We start from the raw sequence: 25,410 nt of genomic DNA on the forward strand, positions 1-25,410 counted from the left end.
TTGGCAAACAATTGTCTCAAGTTCTTCGAGTTCTTGAAAACGGTTAAGATTTCTCTCTCTCACACACACACTCACTCTTTCTCTCTCACACACACTCTCACACACTCACTCTCACACACTCTCTCTTCTCTCTCTCTCACACACACACACACTCTCTCTCACACACACACACTCTCTCTCTGTCACACACACACTCTTTCTCACACACTTTCTCTCACACTCTCTCACACACTCTCACACACACTCTCTCACACACACACTCTCTCTCACACACACACTCTCTCTCACACACACACTCTCTCTCACACACACACTCTCTCTCACACACACACTCTCTCTCACACACACACATTCTCACACACACACACACTCACACACACACACACTCACACACACACACACTCTCACACACACACACACACACACACACACACACACTCTCACACGCACATACACTCTCTCTCACACGCACATACACTCTCACACACACACACTCTTTCTCTCACACACACTCTCTCACACACACTCTCACACACACTCTCACACACACTCTCACACACACTCTCACACTCACTCGCACTCACTCTCACTCGCACTCTCGCTCTCTCACACGCGCACGTGCTCTCATACACGCATGCGCGCACGATCTCATACACACATGCGCACACGATCTCACATGTACTCTGGGAAGGGCTAGTACTGAATACAACACAGGACCACTGAGGTGCCAAGCAAATAGGAAGCTCTGTTTACCCAGACTTTTAAGAACCAATCATGTACGCATTATTTTTTTAAAAAAACCTGGAGCAGTTTGTCGCTGTTGTCTTTTTGAATAAACTGTTGCTACCTCAGTTTGTTATTTTAAATTCACCATCATTAGTTTGAGTGCTTTATTTTATTACCTTCATCATCAAAATGTACTCCCCCCCCCTTACTATTCTCGTTAGCCACTTTGGGAACGTAAACTGATGTTGAAGGTATGGAATGTCAAATGATGCACAGCCCAACCAAGCTACTAACCTCATGAGGTAGCATTGGCAAAGTTGCTATCTCTTGCCTTTACCTCCCTGACGGGGCTGTTCGAGGATAAAATGAGATAATCCTGAAGCTCCTTGAAGGATGAAGGACAGATGATGCACGAAATACAAAACCAGCAGGTACAACACAGCAGGTCTGCCCCCATTTTGGATGCCACATATCCGCCTTTGGAACCAGAGCAAATCGCTCTAGATCAGTGGCTGCCAAAACGTTTCCCCCCACGGACCGCATGAAAATTGCTGAGGGTCTTGGTGGACCACTTAATCATTTTTCCATCTGTTGCAACCATCGTAATGTGCTGTGCTAGATGTTGCATGGCTTTTAATCATATTTGTATTGCTTCTTTTATTTCTCATATATTGCATTTTATTGCATTAAAATTTGAGTCCCACAGAATTCAGGTTGTAATGTAATGTAAGAAAAGCAAGCAGCAATACAAATACAATTAAAAATGAAGGAGAATATTTAATGCATTGGATGTGCTGTCTTTTGTCTTCAGCCAAAAATCCACACACAAGCCATGGCCCACGGATAGTCTGCGGTCCACAGCAGGGAACTCATGTTCTAGATAAAAAATTTAACCCCAGGTTTCCCTCGAACAATAGAAGATCTGGGATCATTGCTATGGTACTTAAAAGAGAAGGGCCACAGCTCAGTGGTAGAGCATCTGCTTTGCATGCAGAAGGTCACAGGTTCAATCCCTGCCAACTCCAGTTAGGGCTGGGACAGGCCACTGCCAGGCAGTGTAGAGAACACTGAGCTAGATGGACCAATGGCATTTTGACTCGCTATAAAGGCACTTCCTGTGTTGCTGGCTGTGATGTCCCTGTATGTAGATATTACTGTAAATATGGTAAGTGCAGGTTTTGTAGGGTAAATGTGGTAAGTAGAGTGAGTGAGAGGGGGGAGTACATGGGCTAGAATGCTGGAGAATGCTGTATTGTGATTGGCTGAGCGTCTGAGTGGCTGAAGGTATAAATGAGAGGATGACAGTTGAGAAAGGGTTCTGTTGGTGGAGTTTGGGGTTGGTTGAGTCAGTTGGAGTTGGTTGTGGGTTGGATTATATTTGGCTGGTATTAAGGCAGGTTATATATGACTAGAAACATAAAGAGTGACGCTATATGAAACCATACACTTGTTAACTATACCTAAAGTAATCTTGTTATTTCCTAGTGTTTATAAATATTTTATTGGTTTACCAAAAGCCTGATCCTTGGCTGGGGTTTACACAGACCAGAAGGGAGGGCAGGATAATTACCAAGGTGGAGAAACAGTATCAAATGGTGGCAGCGGTGAAGAGAGATATTGTAACATTGTCAAGTATCCAGAGTAACCCAGGGCTGTATGCTTTATAGACAAAGATACAGGGGGGTTGTGGCCTGCAAGTGCACCCAGACACAAAGTAACAATAAGCCAGAAGGGGACTAAGGGAAAGTCCCAAGGTAACATTGTGAAATAGGGAGTGGCTGGTGCTGCTGCCTAGCAATGGGATCTTGTGAGATCTGTGCTAGAGCCGGTGAGAGAACAAATAAAAACCAGGATCCCGACTGGAGGGACCTGACAGGAGGTGGCAGCTGGAGGGATCCTGACACTGGCCTATAGAACAAATCTGCAGATGTTAATATATATGTACAGATGAAGGTTTAGGTCTCTGAGCAAATTCAGATGGTGGATGGCTAGGCTCTCACCAGCACTGCACTTTGTAGTACATTCAGCAGACCTGTAAGAAGAGCAACTAAAGGAGGTGGAAGGTGAATATGATGTGGGGTCCAGTGCAAAGCACCCAGGGGCTTAGGTCCCCAGGTCCCCCCTCTAACAGCACCCCTATGTGGAAGATGTTAACTTGCAGCCTCCTGGCCAGGAAAGACGGGGCTTTGATTCATACATGCATGCATTCACTTAAGCCCATAATGGAGCTGTCAAGAAACAAAAACAATTCACTGTGCTGTAATTTTGGCATAGCAGAAATCTTTCCAGGCATGCATTTCTTGCCCCAAGAGTAGAGCTCCCCACCACCAAAGGCTTGCATGCACAAAAGTTATGGTTAGCAGAAATAAAAAGAGGAAAGAAATGTGGGGAAAAAAATCTTCATAACACCATTCATTAAAAGTAAAGCTAGTGCAAAGTCATTTTCCTGGCTGACCTGCGCAGCTTCTAGCGCACTCTTGTGTTCTTCCAGTGTCACTACAAGCTGGTCATGTTGAGAGATTAAATTCTTATGCTGCAGCTACACAAAAGAAAATACCACCATCATTTCGATAATCAAATGATCAAGTTTGATGCCAAGTGTGGTTCCTCGGATACCCAAGGCCAGCACCAATCATTCTTCAAAGCCAAGAGATAAAATTACGACTGCCAGCTGACTAGTTGACTCATTACTAGCCTTTTAACCAATCAATTTAATACATTTGCATCTTACCAAAACTTCAGCAAAGGTGCCTTTTAGTGCAGACATAACTGCACTTCAGAGGTTGGGAACATGCTGTGGGATCACATGCTTCCTCTCCCCAGAGGGAGTTCCTCCTCTAGTCTTAATTATGTTGAAGATGTAAATCGACAATCAACCCCAACCACTGGAGGATTCTCCCCTCAGCCAAGGTTTGCTATCACTTCAAACTCTGGTTAAGCAGGCTACTTCGATAACATCAACCATGTTTAAGGTTGATGCCAGCATATTCTTTAATTGCAATGAAAGGATGAGGTGAAGTCAGCTCAGGAAAGAGAGAGAAGTTTCTGCAGTTGGTTCCTAACCACTCTTAACCAGGGTTACAAGACTGGGGGTGCTACATTTGCACCAGAGTGTACTGAAGGAAGCATGAGAGGCCTTGCAACTCGGTGGTAGATACTGTGGACTGCATGGCCAATGGTGACCCGTTGCAACTTAACAAAAGCTACCACTCACTCTTAGGTGTTCAGGAACAGGCTATATATATTCCTTATTAACATAACACACTAGAACCAAAATAGCCTCGCAAACTAAACAGGGTTGCCTTCAGTAATTAAATTTGGGCCCACTGAATTTACTCCATTCATTTCCCAATTAAAACACTGCGAGCTTATAGCCTGAGCTTACAGACTAAGTCAGTCTTCCTCAACCCAGTGCCCTCCAAGAGTTTTGATGACTCCCATCAGCCCCAGCCAGCACAGCCAATAGCCAAGGGTGATGGATATTGCAGTCCAAAGCAGGGCTGTGGAGTCGGAGAGTTGGAAACGATTTTGGGAGGAGTCGGAAGAAATGTACCAACTCCGGCTTCAAAATAAAATTAATATTTTAATATTAATATTTTAATATAAATTAACATACATTTGCCATTTGTGAAGGAGTCGGAGTCAGACAGTAGAAAAATAGAGGAGACGGAGTCGGAGTCAGACAGTAGAAAAATAGAGGAGTCGGAGTCAGAGTCAAAGGTTTGATGTACTAACTCCACAGCCCTGGTCCAAAGTATCTGGAGGGCACCAGGTTGGGGGAAGGCTATTGTAAGGGCCCATCTGCAATATACATTTAAAGAAGTATCATACCACTTTAAACAGTCATGGCTTCCTCAAAGAACTCTAGGAGCTGTAATTTGTAAAGGGTGTAAAGAGTTGTTAGGAGACCCCTATTCCCCTCACAGAGCTACAGTTCCCAGAGCTCATAGGAAGACTGACTGATTGTTAACTGTGGGAATTGTAGCTCTGTGAAGGAAATAGGGGTCTCCTAACAACTCTTAAACTACAGCTCCTCTGATTCTTTGGGGGAAGCCACAGTCGTTAAAGTAGTATAATAGTACTTTAAATGTATTTTGAAATTCTTGCTTAAGTTTCAAAATAACAGTCTGGAGAACAAGCATGCTTGTGCTCCAAACTAGCAAATCCTCATGCATGCTGGACTTCAATACCTCCTTCCCCATTCATTTCAATGGAAAATGCAACTCCATGCATGAAAGGGGATGTGTGTGTGCACGTCCAGGTATTATGAAGAGTTGCACCCTCCACTGAATTTGAATGTGATATCCCATACACTCAAGAACCCAGTAAGTCTACAGATCTTATTGATTTCAACACATGAGCCATCTCAATAGTTACACTCTTCCATGCAGCATTCATTTTAAAACAACACACACAGATGCACTTGGCCTTTTGAGTTTACTCTTGAGCTCAATCACTGGAGGCAAAAAAAATAAGGATCAAAATAAATCTGGTTTAACCTGTGTTGCAATTCCAGAATTGCCATGTAGAAATGCCTGGGGAAAGATAAATGTTACAGCTATATTGTGTGTGTGTGTGGCAGTGGGGGACTGAGAGCAAGTGAATGTACTGAGCACCCCCAATGTAATGATTGCCTTGATGTTTCAGACCAAGCACCCAGCTAGTCCAGTGCTCTGTCACCCATCATCCAGAAGACTCTAGGAAGCCGGGCATGGGGATCACAACTATCCTTTGTCCTTTACCCACACCTGTCTAGTATATCAGATATACCACTCTTAAAAATATGGGCTCCATTTAGCTATCTGGCTAATAGCTGTTTGATGGACCTATTCTCCACGATAGTCCCATTCATTTGGAGCTGTGCCTGAATAAGAGCATCCTAGATAGCATTCTGAGACAGGGGTTCGTCCTTGCTGCCCTGTATGTAGTTCAGTGAAGTGCCAAACAAGACTTTCCCATGGAGACATGCCCTTATTGCTCAAAGATGAAGGCACCAGATGAGGACATCAATATATGCTTAACAGGGCATCTGGCCTGTGAAGTTAGCATTGCTTATTTTCAAAACCCACATTTTACATCCTTGCTCATATCTTAACTTTAAGAGTTCCTCTGAATTCCCTCTTCTCAAGATCCAACTTTTCCGTGCTGTGCATGGCTTGTCCTCTTAATCCTCATTTCCTCTGGCATCTTTATGTCATGACATTTGCTCACATTCTCCCTTCCCTACCCTCATCTCTTATGCCCACTTGTTGTTTCCCCACTGTCCACCTTAGTTTGTAAGCTCCTTGGGAGCAGGGAACCGTCTATCTTGCCTATGATAGTGGCTGTTTTTAATACTGCCGATAAACTACTTGTTTGCTTATACCGTCATTGTAGCTTATTGCTAAATTTGTGGAATGCCCTGAACATTTTAATTAAGGGTGTGCAATTACTGTACACCGATGGGGCAGCATCTTCCACAATATATTTTGGAAAGTTGTTTGTCTCTTCGCTATACATCTGTACACCTCCTAAGGTCTCATAGCCAAATTTTGCATGACAGTCCCTGAGATCTAGGAGCAAGTTTTTTTCCATGTTTGGATACAACTGGATGCCATTTTGAATCAAGATGGTGGGCTGGACTTTTCAAAACAGCACTGATTTTAGCCACCAATTTCAAAATTGCACTTTTTTTTGTTTCATAGCATTGGTATAAGGCTGCCAGTAAATAAATAAAAGGTAACACTAAGACAAGATGACGCAGGAGTTTGTATGCATGTGTTTTTTTAAAAAATATATATATTTTCCACTATGCTAGAAAATATCAGTTTTCAATCATCTTATTTTCTCAGCTGCAAGATTTTTATCCCCCTTTGCAAACAGGGAGATTTTTTTCTCTTCCCCTCCCCTCCTCTGCCCCCTTGCCTTGGAAGGCCTGAATCTTACCTTCACATCTTGAAGCTGAGTATGAATATCTTGGTGGGCTTTCCTCAGCTGCCTGTTCTCTTCTCGCAGATTATACATGGATTCTATTAAAAATTCAATGCAAACAAAAATTGATCCTACAGATTTATACTTTGCAGTAAGAGAGAATCCTAATTATGCATGAATTTAACTATTTGTTCTCAAGTTCTAATGGAAGCTGGGCTAATGCCAATACAGGTAATTCTAGGGGATGGTGTGCCTCTTCTCCCCCTCCTAAAAATGTAAGTTAAGTAACACAATGCTGTACCCTTTATCTTGGAGAGCTCCTGCTCTTTCTCTTGCTGTAACTGCACATATCTTTGCTTGTGATCATTGACCACTCTGCTTAAATCATCTCCCTGTCTCCTGTGCTCTTCTTCCAGGTCTGAGTGCTGCTGCTTCAGTTCTTCATGCTGGCTCTGTGAAGGAGAGAACAAAAAAAAAAAACCACAAGGAATTCGGTATCTGAGCAGCTGACTATTTATGCATTTGGTCTTTCAGGACAGCCTTGTCCCAGGGTGAGAGCAAGTTTTAACACAGGCCAGTAGAGATTCAATACTGCCAAGGGGTGAATCTGGTTAAGACTGAAACTGTAGCTAGTGTTAACCTTGGATTAGCATTAGGACAGGTGTAAGCAATGCCCTGATTTGGACATATTGCTAAACCATGGTTTACCCTTCCCTTTCCTCCTCCAGTTTGTCCTTTTCAAATGCAACAATAAACTACGGTTAGTTTAAAACAGGAAGTGGATGTTTCCAATCTTCCATTACAACCACACTAGGGGAGGGACAGCATCATTCACATAGTGCTAAATTATAGTTTGGCATTATGTGCAAACCAGATCAGTGACTTAATCCGAATGTTTCTCATGTCACCAAGTCCTCTGATAGGACTGTCCTACCCCAGAATGTAGGTCAGGCAAATCACTACTTCAAATTACTCCCCTCGCAAGTCAAATACTTCTCAGTGTGCAGAACATTAGAACATTAAGGAAGCCCCGGGACAATGCATGTTTAAGAATAGTTTTCAATCTTCCTTTTAAGGGTGCCTGGGCATTTTGCACGCAGTCACTAGGAGGCAAACATTTTGCAACCACGGAGAAAGCCTTCTCATGACACCCAGAAGGCCCACTGGCATCGGACATATCCGTTTCCAAGAAATGCCTAACAGGGCAGCCAAAGAAATGCCAAACAGAACAGCCAAATAGACAGCCAAAGGTTGTCATCTTTTTCTAACATCCCTGTTAAGATTGGATGTTTAAGAAGATGCACATATCTACCTTCAGCATCTGGTGTTGCACGTTCAGTGCACTGTATCTGCTATTGGAATCTTGCTGTAAAACAAAAAGAGCAATATATAGTTAGCCAGCAACCTCAACGGCTTCCTGTATAGCTATGGTATCTGTCTGTAAACTCTATTATTAGGAACATGCCCTTGGGCCTACTCATAGTGCTGCCCACGCATCAGGCATGCAGGATGGAGGGCATCTTCTAAAGCTGCACCCTGCAGAACACCATGCCACACTGCTCCTCTGCCATACTATTCAGCCACCCGATGGCAAGTCACCCAGACAGGCTTGTCACCCACTACAAGCCAACGTTAATCTCCAAGATAGCGGTGGGGTGGAACGCAGAACTGTTAGTCCTTCTAAAGCAGTATTGTCTACCCCTACTGACAGCAGCTTTCAAGGGTTTCAGGCTGGGAATATTCCCAGCCCTGCTTGGAAGATGCCAGGGGCTGAACCCAAGACTTTCTGCATGCAAACCAGATTGCTCCTCTCCTGAGCTGCAAATGTGCCAAACTCTAGATAGAAAACAGGAGCAAAGGCTTGGTAGTTTTATTAGCCATTGCTACTGCCACACTCCACTAGGGATGGAATCGGCAGCAACCTGCAACTGCTAAGCTTAGTTACAATACCAACCATGGTAAGATACATTTGACTTCAAAAGTGTAGCACAATTGTTTAGCTATTATACCTTGTGCACGCATGTTGCACTTCTGGCAAGAGATGCTGAGAGAGGTATGCACTGTAACACTGGAAACTAGATTGATCCACTTTAAATAGCATCAATATCAATGTCATCTTCCTTGATGTTTGCAGGCTTCACAGTTTCAACTTTAGGTACACTGGCTGTCTTGGAGTACACCACCTCAGTATTTTTTCATCCTTTCTTCTTTTTCTTAACAAACCGCCGATCTGCCCTATGCCTGCCCACCCCCACTACCACAGAGAAGGAGGAGGCAGGAGAGGAGCCCCCCCTTAGGTGAACGATACAACAGAGCAGACCCCAGAAGGGTCAGACCACAGAGGAGGAAAAGGAAGGGGAGGTGTCACATTGCGGGGCAAGCAACAGGCTGCAGGCTGGGAAGAACGAAAAAAATTGCTTAACTCCAACCGTGGGGCGTGCCTCCTGTTCCTCTCCCTCTTCCATGGTCTGACCCTGCTTGGAGGGGCTATTGCTGAGGCCTCCATTCTATTGTTTGGCCAGGGGGGGTCCTCTTCTCTCGCCTCCTCTTCCTCCATGATGGCAGGGGTGAGTGGGCACAGAGCAGATCGGGGGCAAATCGGCAGCTGCAGATCCCATCCCGACCCTCCAGCCTCTAAGCAGGGACGTGCAAGCTTGCATGAGCCTTGAGCTGGCACCCTCCCCCCTTTGACTCCATCTGTGCAAGAAGAATCGCAAAAGTTTCCACGTCCAGTCGAATCACAGTTCCCTGTTGCATCTGAACTTAGGAACGTAACTGCAGTCCGTTGCCAAACCAATCAGGCCTTGCTTCATCTGTAACAGGGAACTGTGTTCAGTTTTAAAAATAAAAAAGCTTTCAGTCCCCTCTTCGCGTGCACGAAGGAGGTGAAGAGGGCAGCATGTGAGCCCGAGGCTTCTTCTCGCTATCTTTGTTCGTGGTTTTTTACGACAGAACTGGGCTATGCAGTGTTGCTACGAATAATTCTCATTGTGGCACCATCCTACTCTCCTCCAGGGAATAAGCAGGTTAAGCCGAGAATGTGTGACTGGCCTAATTCAGTAAGGTTCGTGTTGAGCAGAGATTTGGATTTAGGACTTAGCCTCAGACTTGGTCTATAGTCCTAAGTATTACTCCATGCTAGCCTTTTTTTAAAAAGAATATTGTATAATGGAGATGCAATTTATCTATCTCACGGGTGGAGAGCTGGATCTGGCGAGTAAACCAGATCCTGACCTCCCCCAGCCCCTGCAGGCTACACTGACAAGTGAGTGGGGCCACCCACCTGATGTCATTATGATGTCAGATGACAACTTTAAAGGGGTTCGCTGTCAGCATTGATCAGCACCGACAGCAAGCCCAGCTTGCCAAGGAATCAGGAGTGCGCTTCAAGCTTCCAGCTGTTCCTTTGCAGCTGCATCTTTACCTGCACGCATCAGACATCCCATATGATATCAGGTGTGGGGCAGGTGAGTGTGGGTTTTGGGAAAACAGCTTCACAGGCCAAATAAGTCTCTACAGAACTGGGGGATTTCTTGGGTCAGAACAGAAACCTAATGGAATGAGAGCTCAACTCTGTTAACTTCAAGTGTTCAAAAATCATCCCCTCCAAATTAGGAGATTAGTTTGACATGGGGGGAAAAACCACTTTTCTGAACAGAGGTCACAAAAACAATGGGTTGTATTCAATGTAGCGCTACGGTTCCGTCATGGCAAGGATTTCTCCTTGTGCGATGGAACCATCCCCCTCTCTCCTCTGCTCAAGTGCCCCTTACATCTGTTCTGGGGGTTTCCCCATTCCTCCAGAGCAGATTTGGGGATAGTATGGAGCACATGGCAGGAGGGAAGTAAACCACTTTGCACTAACACTAATCTTTATACTAGTGCAAAAAAGTAGTTGAATACTGTCCAATACATTTATGAGGGCAGGAGAAAAACTCATTGTAAGATACCTCCCAAGTAGTTCCATTAGTGCAACAAAAAGTCCCCTCACTCTCCTCTTCCTGTGCCTTCCCCAGATCTACTCCAAGGAAAGGTTCCACTGCAAAGCCAGAAGTCCTTGCACTAACGGAACTCCTTCATTGGATACTGCCCACAGGATCCCATCCTTTCATGCTTACAACTGTTCATCCCAAGGATAATGGCTAGATACCCATCTTACTTCCGCTTATCAACAGGCAGAGCAATCCTACATCAAGGAAGACGGCGTAATTTAAGCTGGCTGAAGTCATGCCAGTTTAAAGTACACCAGATCCCATCTCCATTCAGGTGCACTTGGGAGTGGAGAATGCCAGCTCAGCTGGCAGAGCCCTTTGGAAAGAAAATCAAAGCAGGAGAAAAACAGAGTTATTGTGTGTTTTTACTTAGACCACCATTTTTCCCAGCTTAATTTAACACATGTAGGCTACGGTGCAAGTCCCCCCTCCCCTTGACCCCGCCACACCCCCAGAATGCCCCTTTTTGGGGACTTAACACTAGCTTAATTTACGCTGGTCTCAGCTGAGATCCGGCTAAGCCAGGAAGGGAAGTGTACTGCCAGCTGAGCTGGGATGAGGGACTTATTCCAGCATAGCCCGGCTAGCCAGAACCCAGTTGGCTCAGCCAGAGATCTGCCATAGCCTAAATTAGACCCCACAGGACAAGCCACCCCCACCCCCAAAGTAATCTTACGTCTTGCAAATTATAATTATGTACGCTTTCCTTCTTCATACCCTGGAACAGGTTAACTGTGAAAAGTATTCAGAACTCTGTAATCAGTTAAGCCTATGCAATAAGGTCTTCCAGAGACATCTCGTTGATGGTTGCTGCTCACTTACCCTTCCTTTATTTAGTGTTTCTTGTGCTTCTAATTTATAAACAAGAAAATCTAAAAAATAAAAAGGGGAAGAAAATGATAAAAAACCAGAAGGGGCCACAGTCTATTTGTATTTATAACCTTCATCTATACAGATACTAGGGCAGGATGCAAAGCATAACGTTTAAAAACCATACAATAAATCCTCACAGGCCAAATTCAGTGGCTTAGCAAACCTAAACAGATAAACCTAAACCTAAACAGATATACCTGGACTGATTTATTAAGTCTGCACTATGACTGAGAGATGCAGGTGAATCTCAGAAGCACCTGGTTGGCCACTGTGAGAACAGGATGCTGGACTAGATGGGCCACTGGCCTGATCCAGCAGGCTCTTCTTATGTTCTTATGTTCTTAAGTGTTAACATTACCCAGTAACCACAGCCCCGACTGACTGAGCAAAGGAGAGAATGGGACCCTGGGAAGCATGCCTAACTGGACGACTCTGCAAGATGCAGAGAGTCTGCCTACTGTTCTGGGAACTGATCGGGACATATATCCACGCATTTGAGAGTGGACTGCCTTCAAGTCGATCCTGACTTATGGTGGCCCTATGCATAGGGATTTCATGGTAAGCGGTATTCAGAGGGGGTTTACCATTGCCTCCCTCTAAGGCTAGTCCTCCCCAGCTGGCTAGGGCCTGCTCAGCTTGCCACAGCTGCACAAGCCAGCCTCTTCCTTGTCTGCAACTGCCAGCTGGGGGCAACTGGGCTCCTTGGGACTATGCAGCTTGCCCACAGCTGCACAGGTGGCAAGGCACGTAACCCCTGAGCCACTCACTGTGGGGTGATCTTTAGCTGGCCCTTGACACCCAGGAGGCACGAGCGGCGATTTGAACTCACAGACTCTGGACTCCTAGCCAGGCTCTCCTCCCCACTATGCTACACCAGCTGTATATCCACACATACAAGTGTATAAATATATGTGCTTTTGAGTGCAAGAATCTAATATCTCTCTAGTTTGGGAAAACACTAACAGTCAAGAATCAGTTTTGCTCTTGTCGTCCACTAGATGGCAGTAAACACTCATAAAGAAACTCAAAAGTTTATAGGGCAAAAGAACATTTGATAGCCTCAAAGCAAAATAGCCCTACCCATATTTTTAAATAGATTATGGCAAAGCATAACCCACTTTAAAAGGAGCACATTCCTGTTTTGAAAACTATAGATGGCCCCAAATGTAATACAGAGCTCCTGTAATAATAATACGTGGGAACAACAACAAAGGTTTTTTCTCCTTGAATAAATCAAGTGAAATGTGAAGCATTACCTTCTTTTGCTTTCTTATGTTCAAGCCTTTCTTTCTGCAAAGATTTCTCTAATCTTGACCGGTGCTCATACACAACTGAAAAAGGACAAATAAATGTCACGTAAAGAAGTAGATGTTCAACAGACAACAAAATTAACAAATATAATATATATGGTGAGTGGGAGGGACTAGCTTCCCAGGAGGAAGGATAAAATGTAATAAATAAATATTTTAAAAAGGATGTACATGGAATAGCAAGGAAGTGAATCCAGAACAAAATAAGCAAAACAAAGCTGCATAATCGATGCAATTTATACATCAGGTCCAGCTGGTCAAATGATGGGCAATCACAGGTTGCATCTATGCAGCGAAAGGCTTCCCAATAAGTCTTCTATCAATGGGAGATGCTGTAGCTCATTGGCAGAGCATCTGCCTTCCATGCCAAAGGTCCCAGGTTCAATCCCTGGTGTCTCCAGCTAGGGCTGGGACAAGACTCCTGTCTGAAAGCCTGGGGAGCCACTGCCAACAGCACAAGGGTAGACAGATCAGAAGTCTGACCCAGTGCAAGGGAGCTTCCAAGGTTGTCAATCCTGCAGCAACAACACCAACTGTATTCACACACACAACCTCTCCACGCTGGAGAAGCTGAACGTCCTTCAGAATCCAGATATTCTCAGGTAGATCTTACTTGATTCAGCTCCTCAGAGGTGTGTGTGTGTGTGTGTGTGTGTGTGTGGAGTTCAGGTCCAAAGCCCCTTTCCTCAAATCCCCTGCATATCACACGCGGAAGGGGGAGAGGAATCATGCCGCTAGCCTTGCTCTAGGACACTGTCTCACCTTACCGTCTCTGCCCCCAAGACTTCCACACAAAGAGTACAAGGGCTGAAAAGAGGACCCTGTGGACATACACCAGTAGAGTACTCAGTGCAATTAGGAACCCTCTGCAAAGAGGGGCTGCCAACCAGACAGCACCTAAATATAGGTGTCCCTAATCTTCAGCTCTGTTGCAGAGGTCTGAGGCTGCAGGGAGTGAGGTCATGGGGAGACCTTGAGGTGGGACTGGAGATAATGAAATTTTACATCGCTGTGCATGACAGAGCTCAGTTATTAACAGTGCCGTCTTAACCATGGTGACTCAGAAGCCCACCCTGAGAGGAATGGAATAGGGACTTAGAATGTGCTATACAACCTAAACAATGGAAAATTGCTTTAGGCCCCATACGGAATGTTTCCTTAGACTTCACATTTGCCCCATCTGCGCTATACATTTAAAACAGTATTTTACCACTTTAAATAGTCATGGCTTCCTCCAAAAAATCTTGGGAACTGTAGTTTGCTACTGGTGTTGAGAGTTATCAGGACACCCCTCTTCCCCTCAGAGCTACAATTAATTCCCAGAGTTCTCTGGGCAGAGGGATTGATTGCTAAATCACTCTGGGAATTGTAGCTCTGTGAGGGGAAAAGGGGTCTCCTAACAACTGTCAGCAGCTTTAACCAACTACAGTTCCCAGGATTCTTTGGGGGAAGCCATGACTGTTAAAATGATATAACAGTGCTATATAATTTGCAGATGTAGCCTAAGGAGTGTTAGGATTGCAGCCTTAGTCAACCTTTACTGCAGCTAGCATTCCAAGAAGAAGCCATTGTGTTAAGAGAACAAACTTCCATTCTCTAGATTTCCAGTGCATTTTGAACTCACATTATTGCTACAGTTCAGGGGGCTGTCAAAAGTGACATTATGTAGTATTGTTGACTCGCTGATTGCCAAAAAACAATAACATAGTTCTATTCATGTGTAACTTAAAATGTCATGTGGACAGGCATTTTCTTGCACCATCCTGCAGGATGGGAAGGTGGGGTACTAATATCTGAAAGCAAGCAAGGTGCCTCTGAGCATAGAGAGTGCCTTTCTTGCACTGATGAACAGTTGGGGCCAGCAGACTTGTCGCGCAGAGGACTCAAGTCCAGAATCTGAAGAAAGTTGCTTGATCACATGGAGTCCAGCAGCAGAATGTCAGAAGGGCCATTGCTCAGTGGTAGAGCATCTGCCTGGCACGCAGAAGGTCCCTGGGTTTCAATTCCCACCATCTCCAAGTAGTACTAGGAGAGTCCCCCACCCCAAACCCCAGAGAGCTGCTGTCAGCATAGAGAATACTAGATGGACCAGTGGTCTGACCAGTAAGGCAACTTCCTATGTTCAAAAAACAGGATCAGGCTGTTTAGCTGCTTTCACTTCATAACAGAGCAGGAGAAACATTTTTTTATTTTTTGCAATCACACAGATTACTGCAAGACAAACACAGCTCCAAACGTTATTTTTAACTGTCTAAACTGAAAGGTGATGCAATCATTTAAAGATTCTAGATGGCTCTGTAGGCATCATCGTCTATAATGGAATGTTTTCCCACCCCTTTCTACTTATGTACATAATGCAGAGCAGGGCAAAGGGATGTGAAGTTCTGATATTATAAACAGGGGGGAAAAGGTGGCTCAAAGGGATGCTAAAACCAGGCACCCGTCAAAACATAGTCAATACATGCCAAGTGAACCAGCAATAAATCAAGAAAAGTCAGAATTATTTTCAATCTGATTATGCATTCTTTCCACCCATTAATTGGAGCATGGGCGAGGGACGGGAAAGAACACAATGGAACAGAAAATTAAAAGCTTTTACTTTTCCCTCCTCTCATGAATACACACAAAAATCCAGTAGATGTGACTTGATTGCAAATTGTCACATTATGCAAAAAACTCACTCAGCAATTGTAAGAAAGATGTGCCACAGAGCACTCCATTAGGAAGTGCTGATGGCTCCCAAGTTAGATTGGTGTATAAAACCCTGGAGAGCAGCTGCTGCCAGTCAGTGTAGACAATACTGAGCCAGATGGACCAAGGGTCTGATTCAGAATGAAGGCAGCTTCCTAACAGTGTCTTGATACAGGGAAAGCTCAGTGACAGAGCATCTGCTTTGCATGCAGAAGGTCCCAGGTTCAATCCTTGGCATCTCCAGGTAGGGCCAGGAGGGGCCTCTGTCTGAAATCCTGGGGAGCCACTGCCTATAGTGTAGACAGTACTGAGCTAGATGGACCAATGCTCTGACTCAGTATAACGCAGCTTCCTATGTCTCCTAAACAATGTACAACCCAAATATCTGAAAGTCTGCTTCCACCCTTACAGACATTAAGTCTGGCAGAGAGGACCCTGTTGGGACCACTCTGAGAACTGCAGGGTATGGTGGGCCAGGAGAGGGCTTTCTTGGTGGCAGCACCTAAGTTGTGGAATTACCTTCCGACAGAAGTGTGTCTAGCATCTTTTTGAACAGCTCTGCTGTATGCTGAAGGTGCACCTTTTTACCCTGGCCTTTGACAGTGAAGGTATTTTGTTTCACGGCATCCATCTCTTTTGTTGATTTACATTATTCTGCTTTTGGCTGGAATGGGTTTACTGTAGATGTAACTGTATATTGCACTCTAAATCACCCTGGGACCTTGTGGTGAAGGACAGGTAAGAAATCTTATAAACAAACAGATAAATAAAAAGGACTTCTAAAAGTCTGCATTTCAAATTTCTGGGAGATAAAGCTAGGAATGGCTATGAGTCATGACAGCTATATGCTACCTCCAGGATCCGAGCAAGACTCGAACAGCAGTTGCTGGAGAACAACAGCAGGAGATAGATGTGGCCCTCACGTCCCGTGTGGGTTTGATTGGCCCCTGTGGGAAACAGGGAGATGAACTAGATAGGCCTTTGCTCTGATTCAGCTAGGCTCCTCTTAGGTGCTTCTGACTTGGTGCCGGATAAAGAAATGGAGGTGGAGTGTACTAAACCAAATTCCCCAACAATAACCCAGAAGGCACTCATCTTGTCCTTTTGACTTCAAAAGAGGAAACTTCACAAAAATGAGGGGATTGGTAAAAAGAAAGCTGAAAAACAAAGTCCAGAGGGTCACATCACTCGAAAATGCTTGGAAGTTGTTTAAAAACACTATATTAGAAGCTCAACTGGAGTGCATACCGCAGATCAGAAAAGGTACCAGGGCCAAGAAGATACCAGCATGGTTAACGAGCAAAGTCAAGGAAGCTCTTAGAGGCAAAAAGTCTTCCTTCAGAAAATGGAAGTCTTGTCCAAATGAAGAAAATAAAAAAGAACACAAACTCTGGCAAAAGAAATGCAAGAAGACAATAAGGGATGCTAAAAAAGAATTTGAGGAGCACATTGCTAAGAACATAAAAACCAACAACAAAAAATTCTATAAATACATTCAAAGCAGGAGACCATCTAGGGAGACGATTGGACCCTTGGATGATAAGGGAGTCAAAGGTGTACTAAAGAACGATAAGGAGATTGCAGAGAAGCTAAATGAATTCTTTGCATCTGTCTTCACAGTGGAAGATATAGGGCAGATCCCTGAACCTGAACTAACATTTGCAGGAAGGGATTCTGAGGAACTAAGACAAATAGTGGTAATGAGAGAGGAAGTTCTAAGCTTAATGGATAATATAAAAACTGACAAATCACCGGGCCCGGATGGCATCCACCCGACAGTTCTCAAAGAACTCAAAGGTGAAATTGCTGATCTGCTAACTAAAATATGTAACTTGTCCCTCGGGTCCTCCTCCGTGCCTGAGGACTGGAAAGTGGCAAATGTAACGCCAATCTTCAAAAAGGGATCCAGAGGGGATCCCGGAAATTACAGGCCAGTTAGCTTAACTTCTGTCCCTGGAAAAATGGTAGAAAGTATGATTAAAGCTAGATTAACTAAGCACATAGAAGAACAAGCCTTGCTGAAGCAGAGCCAGCATGGCTTCTGCAAGGGAAAGTCCTGTCTCAGTAACCTATTAGAATTCGTTGAGAGTGTCAACAAGCATATAGATAGAGGTGATCCAGTGGACATAGTGTACTTAGACTTTCAAAAAGCGTTTGACAAGGTACCTCACCAAAGGCTTCTGAGGAAGCTTAGCAGTCATGGAATAAGAGGAGAGGTCCTCTTGTGGATAAGGAATTGGTTAAGAAGCAGAAAGCAGAGAGTAGGAATAAACGGACAGTTCTCCCAATGGAGGGCTGTAGAAAGTGGAGTTCCTCAAGGATCGGTATTGGGACCTGTACTTTTCAACTTGTTCATTAATGACCTAGAATTAGGAGTGAGCAGTGAAGTGGCCAAGTTTGCTGACGACACTAAATTGTTCAGGGTTGTTAAAACAAAAAGGGATTGCGAAGAGCTCCAAAAAGACCTCTCCAAACTGAGTGAATGGGCGGAAAAATGGCAAATGCAATTCAATATAAACAAGTGTAAAATTATGCATATTGGAGCAAAAAATCTGAATTTCACATATACGCTCATGGGGTCTGAACTGGCAGTGACCGACCAGGAGAGAGACCTCGGGGTTGTGGTGGACAGCACAATGAAAATGTCGACCCAGTGTGCGGCAGCTGTGAAAAAGGCAAATTCCATGCTAGGGATAATTAGGAAAGGTATTGAAAATAAAACAGCCGATATCATAATGTCGTTGTATAAATCTATGGTGTGACCGCATTTGGAATACTGTGTACAGTTCTGGTCGCCTCATCTCAAAAAGGATATTATAGAGTTGGAAAAGGTTCAGAAGAGGGCAACCAGAATGATCAAGGGGATGGAGCGACTCCCTTACGAGGAAAGGTTGCAGCATTTGGGGCTTTTTAGTTTAGAGAAAAGGCGGGTCAGAGGAGACATGATAGAAGTGTATAAAATTATGCATGGCATTGAGAAAGTGGATAGAGAAAAGTTCTTCTCCCTCTCTCATAATACTAGAACTCGTGGACATTCAAAGAAGCTGAATGTTGGAAGATTCAGGACAGACAAAAGGAAGTACTTCTTTACTCAGCGCATAGTTAAACTATGGAATTTGCTCCCACAAGATGCAGTAATGCCCACCAGCTTGGATGGCTTTAAAAGAAGATTAGACAAATTCATGGAGGACAGGGCTATCAATGGCTACTAGCCATGATGGCTGTGCTGTGCCACCCTAGTCAGAGGCAGCATGCTTCTGAAAACCAGTTGCCGGAAGCCTCAGGAGGGGAGAGTGTTCTTGCACTCGGGTCCTGCTTGCGGGCTTCCCCCAGGCACCTGGTTGGCCACTGTGACAACAGGATGCTGGACTAGATGGGCCACTGGCCTGATCCAGCAGGCTCTTCTTATGTTCTTATGTTCTTATCCTTCTTTCCTCAGCCCTCCCTACTGACATCATCATGTAGGACTACAGCCACCAACTTATTAAATTCCATTACGGGGGTGAAAAAGTATCATTCCACTTGCACAGCCCCATCTTAATGTAGGGCAGCTGCTCAGCTTGTCCCAAACCCACAACCATTTCCATCCATTCAGCTTTATATCCAAGAGATGCTGGTTGGAATGATCTGCTGCTGCTGTGTTTCCAAGACTTTCCAGCAAGTTTCTATATCTGGAACTTACTTGGTTAAGGAACAGATCACCACTCTTTATGCAGTGTTAAGGCAATGTCATTTCTGGAACAAAACAAGTCCTGCCAGTTCAGCATTTTGTCTTCCAGCTGTGGCCTCCTTTCTCACAGAAATTCACAAACAGTGCATGACAACAATATTCCTTGCTTAAAAATTAAGTTAGTGATGGATTTTACATGCAACAGGCAAAGAAGTTACTCTTGAATATGACAAAGCAATTATTCCATTTGAGTAAACAGTGGAAGGTTATCAAACATTTTTCAATCTACTGTCTTTTGTTTTGGTCTCTAGCTTCCTTATAATAAGCTAATGGAAGTTTCCCAAACTTTTCAGACACTTTTTTTAATGGAGATGCCAGGGACTGGCCCCTTGGCCATGCAAGGCATGTGCTTTAAGACCCAAAGCAATTATAACTAATCATGATGGGCTGAGTAAGGGTAGTTACATACTCTTAATTGCCCTAGGACTGCACAATCAGTCTGCAGGAAGGCATACTCTGGTTTTCCCCACCGGGCAGGGCACCAGGGGTCCTGGAAGGCTTGCCTCCTACAAATAACGTTGTGGCAACTGGGAAACAAACCTGGCCTCTCCATTGGCCAGAAAAGGAAAGTAAGCATTGGAGCAGCTGCTCCTCATCCCTTCCCACTCCTTTTTCCTTTTGTATTGTGCTATTAGATTGTGAGCCTGCAGACAGAGAGTGTCTTTATCTTTTAACATATGGATAGTGCTTAGAAACTTTTAGGTGCCTCATAAGTGCTCAGTAAAAACAAAAACCACCTGCATACTAGTATTAATTATAATTAATACTAAATAAATCTTAATAATCTGCATATACCACTGTGTGCATATTTGAAAAATATCAGCGAAGCATCAGCCTTTCGAGATTTATACTCCAATGCATCACTGCAGCTACAGCATCTGAGTCTTACAAACCTCCAAACTCTAAATTCAAAGATGAAATTCTCTTTTCATTATTCTTATTTTTAAAAAAATGATTTTAAAAAGAGATAGAGAGATGGAACTCTAAACATGGATGTTATCTTAACTCTTCCAGGTTTTGCGATGGAAATACATAGTTCTTTGCCTGACCATTTGTATATACACTTAAAAATAGACCCACTGTATAAAAGCAGAATCTCAGTTCTCTCAAAATTTTCCACTTGGCATAAGAAGCTTTTGAAAACCAAGAGCTTATTCATCCCTCCTGTATTCTCTCGTTTCCTTTCAACAAGGAAAGTTGTTCAGGAGAAAGGGCACTATTAGAAACTTGCATGTTGTAGATTCATATAATTAATGTCCCTGGTATATTGGATGTCTTACAGTGGGTGGACATACTGCATTTATTCTTCCACATCCTTATTATAAAATGACAATCAATTTTACATGGCATTCAGAAAAATGGATGAGAGAAGTTCAGGTAGGATAAGTCTACTGGTGCTATTAGCTACAAAAGCCTTTTTCAGAGGGTATTCCTCCAATTGCCAGATCCTGGGGACAAACAACAAGGGACCTCTTGCCAGGCCCTAAGGTCAAACAACAAAGGATCCTTTGCTTTTAAACTTTCAAGAGGTTCAGGAATGCTAGAGACAGAAAACACAATCTAGTACATACATCTCCAACCTGGTGTCCTCAATATCCTTTGGAATGAAGCTCCCATCATCCTTGACCATTGTGCATGCTGCCTGGGGTTGGAATCCAACATCTCTAGAGGTGACCAAGTTGAGGAAAGCTGGTCTAATAAAATGGGCAGTGTCAAAGTTCCACTGAAGTCAAATGGGACTTATGGCCCCATCTCTTTGAAATCAATTAAGTTTTGCTGAAGTATGTGTCCAAAAGTGGGACACTTAGGAGAAGAGTTATAGCTCCATGACAGAGCATCTGCTTTGCATGCAGAAGGTCCCTAATTCAATCCCTGGCATCTACAGGTGGGGCTGGGAGTGTTCCCTGCCTGAAGCCATGGAGAGCCACTGCCAGTCAATGTAGACAGTACTGAGCTAGACGCTGACTTGGTATAAGGCAGGTTCCTATGTTCCAAAAGTGTTGAATTACACGGATCGTTGGTCTGATCTAGCAATCCTGTGCATATCGACTCGGAAGCAAAACCCTACTGAGTTCAATGGGGCTGACTCGCAGGTAGTAGCAGACCAACTGCAAGTGTGTCTAGGGCCACACATCCCCCATAGCTCAAGTGTTGCTTGCTCCTACACCACAGCATGTGCTTAGATCATGACACCTGAGACGTTTTCAGGATCCACCCTATTCCTGCAATTGTAATATGTTGAATGTCAAACTGTTGTAACCCACCCTGGGACCTGCAAGTAATAAATTTAATAATAGTAATAGTATTTTACTCGAGCATAATCAAGTGCCATGGTGCAGGACTATACCAACTAAGAACACAATCTAGCTTTAGCAGTGGGCTTATATATATATATATATATATAAATATATATATATATATAAATATATATATATATATATATATATATGTATATATATATATATGTATATAAATATATATATATGTATATATATATATAAATATATGTATATATATATATAAATATATGTATATATATATATATATAAATATACACACACACACACACACACACACATAATTTTAAAGATAACTTTTTGGCCAGCAATCTATTGAACACATTCACTGTACAGTTTTCAGCAAATGCTAAAGATGCACCTCTATACCTTGGCCTTTGGCACTTGAGATGTATTTTCTTTATGACCCATCCTATTCCTGTGATTGCAATTTGTTTTAATTGTTTTTAATACTGAAGTTCAAACTGCTGTAACCTGTTGAGGCAGGGCAGGTAGTAATGATAATAATAATAATAATAATAATAATGACCATAATGTCAAGTCACTTCTTCCCTGATGCAACACCAAAACTGGTTTTCTACAAAATTAGGAAGTTACCTAATCCTAATATTTTAAAATACATTAAAAAAAAAATTCTGAAGTTCTAGTATTTTTCTTGGCTCGGTCCCCATCTCCAACAGATTCTTGCTAGAGGAAAAAAGAAACCCTGGAGGGAGATGTGGTAACCAATATCTAAAAACTGTTAAAACCACTTCCTCAAAGCAGTTTTGGTACATGTGGATTAAGCCAGCTCTACCTTTTTTTTTAAAATGGACTCAAGGGCCATTATTATTATTAAGATTGATCTAAAGAGAGTCTTCACAATATTCAGGCTGTTTCAGAATGTACAAAACAACCAAGGAAACTCAAGTCCAAACTCTGCATGGAAGCTAGCAGGGCAATTCTCTGCATTCGGGCCCTTGTATTTACATACATGGCATTGACACAAATGTTCAGTATCATGCATTTTTGTTACATATTAAAAATGGAAATGGACTCTCTTCAAGTCGATTCCGACTTATAGCGACCCTATGAATAGGGATTTCATGGTAAGCGGGATTCAGAAGGGGTTTACCATTGCCTTCCTCTGAGGCTGAGAGGCAATGACTGGCCCAGGGTCACCCAGTGAATTTCATGGCTCTGTGGGGATTCAAACCCTGGTCTCCCAGGTAGTAGTCCATATTAACCACAATATTAAAAGACACGAATTTAATGACCACTGTGTGCTCATTTTTTCTTCATAACTGAGGGTACACCACCTCAATCCAACTTTATATGTTTAGAATTATCTACAGAACTATGAAGCATAAGAGTGCCAGGTCTTCCAAAGCCCAAGACTTAAAGTGGGTAGAGCCTACAAGATAAAGGGAGGTGCCTGGCAGAGAAGGGGTGGAGCCTGGTAGGACAGGGGCAGCGCTACTTATGTCTATTACAGTGGCTCCCAAACCACTTGAAAACTGTTGATGATCTAGGTGGACCACTTAATGATTTTTCTGCCTGTTGTAGCAATTGTAATGGGCTGTGTTAGATGCTGTATGATTTTAATTGTATTTTATTGCTTATTTTATTGTATTACAATTTGCATTCCATAAAATACAATATAAGAAGTAAAAGAAGCGATAACATTAAAAATGAGTATTTCATGCAACCCCATCCAGGGCAAGCACCTGATCTATCTCCCGGACATGACAACCACCCACCCACAAGGACTGTGTCTTTCCAGGATTCAAGCTCAGTTTATTGACCCTCATCCAGTCCACCACTGCATCCAGGCACTGGTCCAGGGCTTGCACAGCCTCTCCCAATTCAGATGAAATAGAGAAATAGAGCTGGGTATCATCAGCATACTGATGGCATCTTGCTCCAAAGCTCCTGGTGACCACTCCCAATGGCTTCATTTAGATGTTAAATAGTACTGGGGAGAAGACAGTGTCCTGCAGCACTCCAAACAGTAAACACCGAGTGGCGAAGGAGCACTCTTCCAATACTACACTCTGGGCATGACCCTACAGGTATGAACAGAGCCACTGCAGCATGGTGCCACCAGTGCCCATTCCACAGAGCCGGTCCAGAAGCATACCATGGTCAATGGTATAAAAGCCGCTGAGAGATTGAGCAGGAGAAACAGAGTTGCACTCCCCCTGTCCTTCCCCCTATAAAGGTTATCTATCAGGGTGACCAAGGGTAAATTAGTCCCAAATCCAGGCCTGAAACCAGAGTGGAATGGATCATCCAGGACATCTGAACCTGGGAAAGGAAAGGTGCCCCTCAATGGATATTAAGAACAGGTTAAACCTGGAAGTTCCATACAGCAGAGTCAGTCTACCAGGGAATAAGCTGAGGTTGTGGAGGCTAACATTAGGAAAGGGCTGTTGGTCTCACACCCTGCTTTGTCTAATCAACTTTGAAAGGATGGATACACCACAACACATGACGTGCTGCGTGAAGATGTTGAGAACATAATCAATGACTTTGCTGCAGCAAAGGCAAGAGAAGATCAATTGGAAAGGAACGGCTCCTGCTTTGTAGAACTCATTGTCATTTTATATGTTAGACACATACCCCCATTTTTAATTTTTAGGCACCTGCTTACAACATTTCTTTGTATTCTGGCCTTTTCTAGTGTACAATCTACCATTGTTTCATTATTGCTGTTTTATTAGTGTTTTTTCAGATCTATACATCATTCAGATATGAGCATGCATGTGTTGTAATATACAAATACGTCTAATAAAATAAGCAAACATTAGTTCAGTAAGTTTTTTTTTTTTTTAAAAATGCAAGCTATCCTTTCGGGAGGGGGGCTTTTGGGTAACTGTAACCAGGGCTCCCAACCACTCTTATCCAGCCTATATGATGTCAGGTGTAGGGCAGGTAGACATGGCTTGGCCCAAAACATCCTCAAAGGGCCTGATGGGAAAGCCTGGCCGGTCTAATTAGATCCACAGGCTGAAGGTTCCCCACCCTGGGTTTAAACTTTAGAAACGCAAGTCAAACCCTAAGACTTGACAACCTTAAGCATGCAGCTCAGAGTTCTCCACTGGGACCCTCAGGTTTTAAATGCAGCATCCTTTTCCTTAATCATACGCACTAAATTGAGATAAGACTTTCTACTCTGTGAATTATTTAAATGTTCACTACTAAAACATACATTAGCAAGGCACCCCATAACATGATTTAAGAAAAGCCATTTTCCTTCTGATGCAAGCAGCCCAAGTGAGTGTAAAAGATATAAAACTGATCTTGCCACTCTCCACTTCCAGCAGATGATACAACTCAGTGGAGTAGTTGATTTCCAGAATGAAAAATACAAACATTTATTACTGAGAGTTTCCACTTTCCAGCCCAGGGAAAAGGACCTTCACAAATTTTTGGATTTTTTGGATTAAAAGGGTTACCACAGTGATCTCCGCTACAGAACTTTTTCTTTATAGAGAATCAGGACAGGGCCACCACGGACTGATACTGGTGTACTCTGGCAGCTAAAAACCAGACACAAATCAAACTCTTTCAAACTCTGGTTCAACTCTTACCTGAGACACAAACTACTAGGGGGCCTTAGGCAAGCCACTTTCTCTCAGCCTGAGCCACTTTATATGCAATATTTACCTTATAAGGATTACAAGTGAAGCACTTTGGACACGTAAAGCACATTATTACTATTACTGTTATTTTATTATTATTATTATTATTATTTGATTTATATCCTGCCCTTCCTCCCAGCAGGAGCCCGGGGCGGCAAGCAAAAGCACTAAAAACTTTAAAACATCATAAAAACAAACTTTAAAATACATTAAAACAAAACATCTTTTAAAACGTTTATTAAGAAAAAGCTTTCAAAA

The 25,410-nt window shown here is 43.3% G+C and overlaps 1 protein-coding gene across 5 annotated transcripts in view; it reads right to left on the minus strand.

Annotated features, from left to right (window-relative positions):
• GOLIM4 (golgi integral membrane protein 4) overlaps nt 1-25,410 on the minus strand; it is a 93,052-nt gene that overhangs the window by 37,162 nt on the left and 30,480 nt on the right. For 3 of the 5 annotated variants that reach the window (XM_061637252.1, XM_061637253.1, XM_061637255.1), the window contains exons 2-7: nt 12,758-12,832; nt 11,451-11,500; nt 7,949-8,002; nt 6,938-7,088; nt 6,652-6,734; nt 3,182-3,265 (exon numbers count right to left, since the gene is read on the minus strand). In XM_061637252.1, the coding sequence (XP_061493236.1) occupies nt 3,182-3,265; nt 6,652-6,734; nt 6,938-7,088; nt 7,949-8,002; nt 11,451-11,500; nt 12,758-12,832 (497 nt within the window). The remainder of the gene's footprint in view (nt 1-3,181; nt 3,266-6,651; nt 6,735-6,937; nt 7,089-7,948; nt 8,003-11,450; nt 11,501-12,757; nt 12,833-25,410) is intronic. The other 2 variants (XM_061637254.1, XM_061637256.1) reach the window with 1 other exon arrangement.

This window comes from Rhineura floridana, chromosome 7 (assembly GCF_030035675.1).
Source record: "Rhineura floridana isolate rRhiFlo1 chromosome 7, rRhiFlo1.hap2, whole genome shotgun sequence".
NCBI lineage: Eukaryota > Metazoa > Chordata > Lepidosauria > Squamata > Rhineuridae > Rhineura > Rhineura floridana.